Source organism: Miscanthus floridulus, chromosome 9 (assembly GCF_019320115.1).
Source record: "Miscanthus floridulus cultivar M001 chromosome 9, ASM1932011v1, whole genome shotgun sequence".
Classification (NCBI taxonomy): Eukaryota; Viridiplantae; Streptophyta; class Magnoliopsida; order Poales; family Poaceae; genus Miscanthus; species Miscanthus floridulus.
In genome coordinates this window covers 59,673,911-59,683,504 of record NC_089588.1, presented here as the reverse complement: position 1 = coordinate 59,683,504, position 9,594 = coordinate 59,673,911, and the positions used below count along the sequence as shown (strand labels likewise).

The 9,594-nt window shown below is 46.7% G+C and overlaps 2 protein-coding genes across 2 annotated transcripts; both read left to right on the top strand.

Moving 5' to 3' along the window:
* Positions 1-560: 560 nt before the first annotated feature.
* LOC136482003 (uncharacterized) lies at positions 561-1,266 on the top strand. Its single transcript, XM_066479262.1, has one exon. The coding sequence runs from the start codon at positions 617-619 to the stop codon at positions 1,061-1,063; it is 447 nt and encodes a 148-aa protein (XP_066335359.1). The 5' UTR covers positions 561-616; the 3' UTR covers positions 1,064-1,266.
* A 3,612-nt stretch (positions 1,267-4,878) lies between these two features.
* Positions 4,879-8,636, top strand: LOC136482002 (omega-hydroxypalmitate O-feruloyl transferase-like). The gene is made up of 3 exons (XM_066479261.1): positions 4,879-4,991; positions 5,108-5,593; positions 7,633-8,636. Exons 1-3 carry the CDS (start codon positions 4,989-4,991, stop codon positions 8,500-8,502), a joined length of 1,359 nt encoding a protein of 452 aa, XP_066335358.1. The 5' UTR covers positions 4,879-4,988; the 3' UTR covers positions 8,503-8,636.
* Positions 8,637-9,594: the final 958 nt, after the last annotated feature.

Here is a 9,594-nt window from a genome sequence, read left to right as displayed (position 1 = left end):
GACGTTCCGCCTGAACCAATATAAACCCTTGTGTCATCCGAGTCAGACACGCAAATACAAATTTACTCGTCGGTGGTCCGAAAAGACCGATAATTAGATATGCATATATAGAAGATATAGATATATATTAGCTAGCGGTATGGCGCTCCTTTTTATTTTGTTTTGTTTTTTTTTTCCTCTCCTAGACGGTTGCGGTTGGAGAATTGCACAAAGTCTGGAGGAAGATATTTTTGCGTGGGATGTGGGATGAGGCAATTGCGACCCGTTTTGATGAAATTGAATGATCAAAACGAGAGGAACGTGCAACGAAAAAAAAACGGGAGGTAATTGGTGGACTTGTGTAATAATCTGTATAGAGCGCAACTGCGCAAGCCGAAGCCAACGCGGGTCCGGGGAGATGACACAACAATTTGTTTTGGTTTTCCCGTCCGGTTGGGAAGGGAGGGGGAGCGCTGTAGTGGGCCGGGCCCGTTTTCACTTCCATATACATGAATGATCCATATACGGCCGGCGTCCGCGGCTCTACCGCGCTACGCGCCTCGAGATCGGAAATCCCCAAATCCACAGCCCTGCGGCGGCGATCAAACCATTGATCGAGGAGCACACCAGGCGCAAGATGTCCGATTCCTCCACCTCGGCGACAGATTACTCGCCGGGTATGGCGGCCGTGGCTGGGGAAAAGGGTGAGAAGAAGGGGAAGAACCGAGTCGGGTCAGAGCTGGCGGCGGCGGCGGCAGAGGAGGTGGACGGCCTAGCCGTTGCCAAGAAGAAGTGGAGGGTACCGCAGGATCTGATCGACTTCATCCTCGCATGGGACGTTTCCGACTACGTCTTCGCGACGCCCGACGACATGCCCATCCCCGACGAGTACAAGGCGCAGTACCGCGCCGAGAGGAAGCAGGCCGTCGCGGTCATGCAGCGGAGTCGCCGCACGAGGAGGAAGATGCAGGAGTGGGTCAGGGCTGAGTTGGAGAAGAACGGCTGTGTCGAGGTTGAAACCACAGCCGAGATGCTTGAAAAGCATCATCAGCTTGAGGAATACATCGATGGCCAAATTGCTTAATTATTTGCTGTCGTAGCAACAGTGGGATTGCTGGCATTGACCATCTACCATCCTTGGTAGTACAGTACATCATATGTTCTGTCGATTTGAAGTTTAATCTTTCTGTGTGTCGATTGAAGTTTAATCTCTCCATTGAGTCTGTTTATTGACAGTAGAGAATTGCGTTTACATCCATGCACGCGTTATCTTTTTGATGACGCAGATAAACTGTGTCATGGTTAATGCATGGCTATTAATGAGACCAGGGAATTCTCTGTCACCTTCCATATACTGCGTGAACATTGCATCTACTGTCTATCTTTCAGTTATTTTTTGTTTGTACCGATGGTTCGATTCGTGACTTTGGGACGGTTTTTATGTTTGTTCTGAAATTTCTAGATACAGATAAACGGAGCACTTCTGCAGATCTTTATGATTGGTTAAGCTTGCCTTAACACTGGTGTCAGACATGATACCACATAAATGCTGTGTTGCTATTATGTTCATGAAAGTGCGGCAATTTGCTTTGCTTACCATGCTTATGGTTACTATACTATATTTTAGACCAAGCCGTAGAGAGTGGTCTCTTGTTTTCTCTAGAATTGTAGGATAGCAGTGTTTTATCACACTAGTAGATGACAATTTTTGTTGACACCAGTAGAAACAAACATGTGGATCTATTGCTATTACCCGCTAGTAGACATACATGTATACTAGCGGTGGTCTTAAAAACACAATTAGTGTATAGGTCCCGTTTGGTTGCCGACCGCAGTGTGCCACAACTCAGCATGCTAAGCTTTGGCGTCCTTGGGCCCTGTTTGATCCCTCCAGTTTTTTCTAGTTTTTCATAATATGGCTTTTGGAAACTAAGTGGGATCCAAACAGGCCATTTTTTACTATCAGGTTTTGCTAGATTTCTTAAAAAGCAGGAAGTTGTTCATATTCAGCTTTTGTCAGTTTCTTGTGATCTATAGAGCAATAAATAAAGTCAGATTCTTAAAAATTGGGGATTCAAACACCCCACCAATTTTTAGAAACTAGAGACAAAACTGGTTTTATGAATCCAAAACTAATCCTAAACAAGGCATTAGCCACCGTTTGGTTGCTGACGCAACTCTGACGTGCCGCAGAAAGCTGGCTGCTTCTGTTTATTTTGCTGCAAATTCTCGCCAAAAGTTGGCCGCACAAAATCAGCGCCGCAACTTGGCGAACCATAGACGCGCCATAGTTCAGTTGTGGTAGGTTGTGGCATCCAACTAAATAGGGCCTTACAGTGTAAATCGAGTGCTCTTAAGCCAACCATTAGTGTAAGTTAAGTCCATTCATGTGGTTTTTTTTATACCCACCGCCAATATAGAAATGTTTACAGATGTTCTTACTGAGGTCACTCATTACATATATAACTTTGGTTTCAACATCTACAATTTTAAATAAATGGTCTCTGAAATGGAGGATTCAACTAAACAAATTTGATGTTACTGCTGCGTTTTTTTTCATAATTTGATTAGATTTAAATAGTTTTATTTAGAACAAACCGACAGTAAAAATAGTTAATTTATGTGGGTACTCAGCACTCGTCCTATCGAGCGCCAGCACTCGGCTGCAGCCTTTATCTTACACGGATTGCCATTTGCCAACGTGGTTTCCGTCAGGTCAAGCTCAGGTTTGGTTGGCCAACGTCTCCAACGAACGCGACGACGTGCCGGCGGCAGTCGGCCAGTGGCCAACCCCCAACAGATCGACCCATCACTGCCGGTCCGTCGCCGTCGGGATACGGAACGCAGACGCGCATACACGCTGACTAGGTGGGCCCAGTTGGCCTATAGTTGTAGCAGTGCAGTGCTACGTGGGGAACTCTCCTGGACCTGGAGTGTTCACAGAAGCAGCCTCAGCGGGACTCTCATCGCCTTGACTTAACTTCGAGCCGGCTGCTGGAGGGCCAACGGTATCTTTTAGTTTATATATATGGTTTTCTTTTCTTTTTATGTTATATCCTACGAAATCAACATGGCTTCATTTGTTTTAACTAAGAAAATATTAAAATTTACAATGAATTACAACCTCCGGCCAAATATTCCAATATTTCAATGTGAAATTCGCATTGGTGTCTTGTGTTCGACCTTGCATATAGTCTAGCTTTGGTTTTTCCAAATCGCCTTGAATGTGCTGAGCTTAGACCACTTTTGAAGTTGTTGCCTTTTTTTCTGGATATGTCGCCTGCTAGGTTTATTAGGATGTAGGAGGATGACATAAGACCAATTTCAATGGAGATTTTATATCCCACCTTTCAAGACTCTCGGAGCTCTTCGCCTCTAATCCTATGAGAGAAATGATTGATCTAAAGGAGTCGTCATGTGTTGGAAATAGCTGCAAAAAAAATCCTAGCGACCCCATCAGGTAGACAGACGCGCTCCGCTATCACAAATCACAAGTCACAGCGATTTTTCACACGTTCAAACCCACGAACTCCGCCCTCGTGCGTATCTCCCTTAACTACTACACCAATAAATCACTTGTGTTCATAAGATATTTGTCCTTATCAGTTTATCCTCGTCTGATTTTGAAATGAGTATTTGGGACCATAAGCGAATTCAAATGAAATTATTGTCAACTAAAAAGTTGTATAATTTTTTAGATCTACAACTTTCGTTTTAGTAGTTTCTCCATCCAAGATAGTTTGAAAATTTTGAATTTTAAATGTGAGAAATTCAAACTTAATTTTCTTTGGATATGTGATTTTGAATGAAAAAGTTGTCCAACTACAAAGTTATATAACTTTTCGATATCTACAACTTTTGTTTTGGTCGTTTTCCATCCGAGAATGTTTGAAAAAAAATCAAATTTCAATATGACAGGACTTATGAATTTTACTGTTCGGCGCTCATATTTAGAGGTGGCTCAGCCGTCTCTAGAATTGATTTATAGGGCTTGTCTTTGAAAATAAAGCTATTTATAGAGGCGGCTGAAAGCAGTTGCTCATATAAATGCATTTCTAGAGGTGACTTGTTTCGGGAACCATATTTGGAAGCGGTTTTAGATTGGGCAATCCTTAAGAAAAAGGAGGTGTCTCTACAAATGCTTTTTTAATAGTTCCAGGTCTCAAATAAAAGAATTTTAAAGGCACAGTCCCCTTAAAAATCTCTATCTACAATTCTATATATAATATTCAAAGAAAAAATTTATCTCCCCACTATTTCATCTATGAGCCCTTCCGCACCTCATGTCACTCTTCTTCGTCTGCATCTCACCCTTGCGGGCTACACATTTTCGGCTGATACCCAACATGGGACTACAATTTCAATCCAAAACTAGCACGATCTTAAAAGTTAAATCCAACATGAGACCACATTTGCATTTCAAAACCAGCACGATCTAAATCCAACAAGAGATCATATTTGGAACAGGGCACTTTAACAATATTACTAAGTTCGGTTTCAAAACATATTAGAAGAGATAATAAGATGATATAATTGTTGCTCAAATCTCCAAGTGATAAGTCGTCCAAATAACATGCATGCTAGTTCGTCAACGTTTTATTATTTTACGTGGAGTCGGTACCTACAGTACAAATAAATTAGCAATGTCGTTGTCACGGATTTGGTGTTTTTAAAATATTTTGTTATACTCTCCCTTTCTGCAGATTCTCCGGTACGTACAAAATCTGAGACAGAGCAACATTGGTAGTTATGCAACCCCTCCAAACCCCAACAGTTTTGCATTGGCCCCTCCGACCTTGACGTACTCCTTCAAGTTCAACTGTTCAAGCAAGCCGCCATTGCTATATAAACACTGCCTCACAGAACCCCTCTACTCAAATCACAAACTCCTCTCTCTCTCTCTCTCTCTCTCTCTCTCTCTCTTCGTCTCATTCTCTCTCTAGTCTATACGAGATCATCCCACACATACAGACACTATCTATCTCTCCGACCCACGCACATCGTCAACTATGGTGAGTGACATGCATGCCTATAGTAACAATCATACAGTATGTTACAAACATGCATGTCGATCTGTGACGCTTCCATTTGTTGCCATGTCACCTTTCTCTTCGCGTGACGAACGCAGGTTGTGGAGATGAAGGAGAACGGCGGCGCGGTGGTGGCCGCGGCAGGCGAGAAGCAGCAGCAGGCGCTGCAGCTGATGAGCGTGAAGCGCGGGCACGCGACGCTGGTGCCGCCGGCGGAGGCGACGCCGACGGGCGGGCAGTACTACCTGTCGAACCTGGACCAGAACATCGCGGTGATCGTGCAGACGGTGTACTGCTACAAGCCGGGCGACGGCAAGGGCGACGTGGCGGGCGCGCTCCGCGACGCGCTGGCGCGCGTGCTGGTGCACTATCACCCGCTGGCGGGGCGGCTGGGGATCAGCCCGGAGATGAAGCTGACGGTGGAGCTCACCGGCGAGGGCGCCGTGTTCGTGGAGGCCGACGCCGCCTGCGACCTCGCGGACGTCGGCGACCTCACCAAGCCCGACCCGGCCGCGCTCGGCCAGCTCGTCTACTCCGTCCCCGACGCCAAGCACATCCTCGAGATGCCCCCCATGACTGCGCAGGTAGGTACCTAGTACAGTCCTACTACCCCAGACACGTCATTAACTGCTCCTTCCACGTCTGCGGTTGGGTGTCCGGCCTCCGGCGGCCGAGGTGGCCAGCCCGGGTTTCCATGCCTGTGCCACCAATGAGCCGTGCCGTGCCGTGCCGTTAAAATGGCCAAAGGGATCGGGAGGTGAAGAGCCAGCGGCCTGTTCGCTTGCTCGTAAACGATTGTAAATTTTCAGCCGAAAACAGTGTTTTTTTCTTACACCAAACTAACCAACAGTAAATAATCCACGATACGATACGGCCTCGAACAGGCTGCAGCTGGCTCGTCCGCGCATGGCGGCATGGGAGCAGGTGGACGTGTTGCTTTTACTGCGACCGCGTGAATTCATGGGATAGGGTTGTTGGTCAGTTGGAGGATGTATTCAATGAGATGAGATGCCTCTTTGGTTTTATAGGCCTTGTTTAGATCATCTTCAAATTCTAAGAGTTTTCACTCTCTTTTTGTCACATCAATTTTTAGACGCATGTATGGAGCATTAAATGTGGGTAAAAAAATAACTAATTACCTAGTTTGGTTGTAAATTACGAGATGAATCTTTTGAGCCTAGTTAGTCCATGATCGAACAAAGTTTGTCAAATACAAACGAAACATGCTACAGTGTCCAGATTACAAAAATTTGCAATCTAAACAAGTCATAGCTAAAAAAAAAAAGAAGAGCGAAAACAGGAACTTGTCGGTGTTTTTCTCTAACAATAAATGTGGCCGTTTTTTTAGACAACCGAGCACGGGCAAGTTCATCGATTTGTTTCAATTCCTTGCTTGGACACACCTGTCTATGCATGACGACTCTAGTACTCATTTTAAGTTTGTAACATGATCCAGCAACTGCAACCTTTCCTGGTCATGCAAAAGCTGCAACCTTTCTAAGAATCTGGTTTTTAAAAACTAGGTGACATCCAAATAGACTAGTTTTTGCTTAGTTCTTTATGTTCGTTTTTGTCAGATTCTTAGAAACTAAGGCCCCGTTCGCTGGTCTGAAACTTTGGCTGAAACTGACTGAAAACACTGTTATGGCTGAATTGTTGTGAGAGAAAAATACTGTTCCGACTGAAAAAAGAAGCCGAACAAGCCGAATATAGGGGTAAGCCGAACAGGGCCTAAGAAGTTGTTCATACCCAGCTTTTACGAGTTTCTTGTGACCATGTGAGCAATAAATGAAGCCAGATTCTTAAAACTGGAGGATCCAAACACCCCCACAATTTTTTTCTCAGAATCAAGATTTTAGAGAGTAGAGGCAAAAAACTGTTTTTAAGAATTTAAAACTCATCAAACAGCCCTATATGTGTTAGCGTCTGTTAAAGGTTTTTTTTGTCAATAAATTGGTTGATCTAAACTCTAAGGCCCTGTTCGGTTTACCTTATAATCCGTACTATTTAGCTTATTTTTTCGGTCGGAACAGTATTTTTTTCTCACAACAATTTAGCCAGAACATTATTTTTTAGCCAATTCAGCTAAGTTTCAGCAAGCTGAACAGGGCCGGGATGTTTATACTCGTAGAGTACCACCACAACTCTGATTGCATTTTCCTGTTAGAATGAGACAGCTCAAGCACTTTTGTTGCCTGACTTTGTTTTTTTTGGTACAGTGTTAAATGACCAACCTTTACCTAATTACCTACAAATCAAGTAATCAACCAAACCACAGTGTTAGATGTGCTGCAATGTCACAAAACGACACACAATGGTATGACGGTATGACCAATGTCATACAATGCAAGTTCCGACATGTGGGCTTAATATATGATGATGTCAATAAAAGTAATCAACGCGTGATCAATTATTCACCAACTCATGGGTCAAAATCATACTACAGATTAATACTCCTTGTAACTGGGTTCAGATCATGCACTGTTTGCTCATCAGTCAAAAGTACTAGCGGTACAACTATTCCAAGTCATCCGACATGTGCTCCAGATTTTGCTCAAATTTGCCAGTAACCAGCTGTGGTGGCAAATTACCACACTGCAATAATGGGTTAACTGATGTGCAGGTGACGAGGTTCAGGTGCGGCGGCTTCGCGCTCGGCCTGGCCATGAACCACTGCATGTTTGACGGCATCGGCGCCATGGAGTTCGTCAACTCGTGGGCCGAGACGGCGCGCGGCGTGGGCGAGCTCACCGTGCCGCCGTTCCTTGACCGCAGCGTCCTCAGGGCGCGCGACCCGCCCGTGCACAGCTTCCCGCATCACGAGTTCGCCGAGATCCCCGACGTGTCCGACACGGCGGCGCTCTACGGCGCGCAGGAGCTGCGGTACAGCTCCTTCTGCTTCGACCCGGACCGGCTGGAGCGCGTGCGGGGGCTCGTGCTCGCCGACGGCGCCCTGGAGGGCCGCTGCACCACCTTCGAGGCGCTGTCGGGGCTCGTGTGGCGCGCCCGCACCACGGCGCTCGGGCTTGCGCCCGACCAGCGCACCAAGCTGCTGTTCGCCGTGGACGGACGGCGCCGGTTCGGGCCGCCGCTCCCGCGGGGCTACTTCGGGAACGGCATCGTGCTGACCAACGCGCTGGCCACGGCGGGCGAGCTGCTGTCCGCGCCCGTGTCGCACGCGGCGGGGCTCGTTCAGGACGCCGTGCGGATGGTGACCGACGAGTACATGCGGTCGGCGGTGGACTACTTCGAGGCGACGCGGGCGCGGCCGTCGCTAGCGTCCACGCTGCTCATCACCACGTGGTCGCGCCTCGAGTTCCACGGCGCCGACTTCGGGTGGGGCGAGCCCGTCATGTCGGGCCCCGTCACGCTGCCGGAGAAGGAGGTCATCCTCTTCCTGGCGCACGGCAAGGAGAGGAAGAGCATCAACGTGCTGCTCGGCCTGCCGGCCACGGCCATGGACGCCTTCCAAGAGCTCATGGACGACATATGATTGATCGGTCCGTGATGACTGGTGAGGAGCAGCTCTCTCCGTACGTGGACACGGCAGCGCAGCAATGGCGGACAAGGATGGGAGCTACTATTATATACAGAAATATATAATGCAGGGTGCTTTTATTCTTGATGATGGACTGCTCGGGTTCACTAGGTACATAATCGATTTTTAGGGCCGGCTCATAATCATTTGTAGGGGCGGTTTGATCAGCCGCCCCTATCCGAACCGTCACTACAAATCATATAATTGTAGGGGCAGTTTCTAGGCCGCTTCTACAAATCGATTTATAGGGGCGGCTCGTATTACCAGTCGCCCCTACAAATCGATTTGTAGGGGCGGCTGTAGTACCAGCCGCCCCTACAAACAGGTATTTATAGGGGCGGTTCAATCTGAACCGTTTTTCCGCAAAAAAAAAATTCAAATTTACAATTCAAAATCGCGTTGCCGAACGTCCTGCGACCAACGTTCCGAACCGCGTTCGCGTTGCTGAACGCCCCACGACCAACGTTCCGAACCGCGTTCGCGTTGCCGAACGCCCCGCGACCAACGTTTCGAACCGCGTTCGCATTGCCGAACGCCCCGCGACCGCGACTACAAGCACAAAAGTATTCTATAAACTACAATTACAAGTACAATTCACAAGAATATATACAATCCATCATTAAATATATAAATTCCATACACATTGTTATCAACGTCTTAGAGCTAGTCTTTCAGTCTCACGAAGGTGTTGGTAGTGAGGATTTCTACCTAAGTCAGACTCTCGGTCATGATAGGTGCCTTTGACGTGTATAATCTGATCCAATATGAAGTTGCAAAGGTCGCCGACGAGCTCTAAGAGTTGGTCATCCTTGTATGGGTCTCTTTTCATTCCTTTCTCTTCTCTCCACTACAAGAGAACAAGTTTCGGTTTAGTATTTCATACCATGTACGAAGTTTTTATACTACAGGTGAAGAGGTTCAAACTTACCCTTAAGGGGTGTCTCCTGTAGGCACCGGTGTTACTCATCATAGAACATATATAGTATCCACAATGTATATTTCCAGGCTTCTGCTTGGGGCACTGTGTGTTTTGCATATGAAAATGTT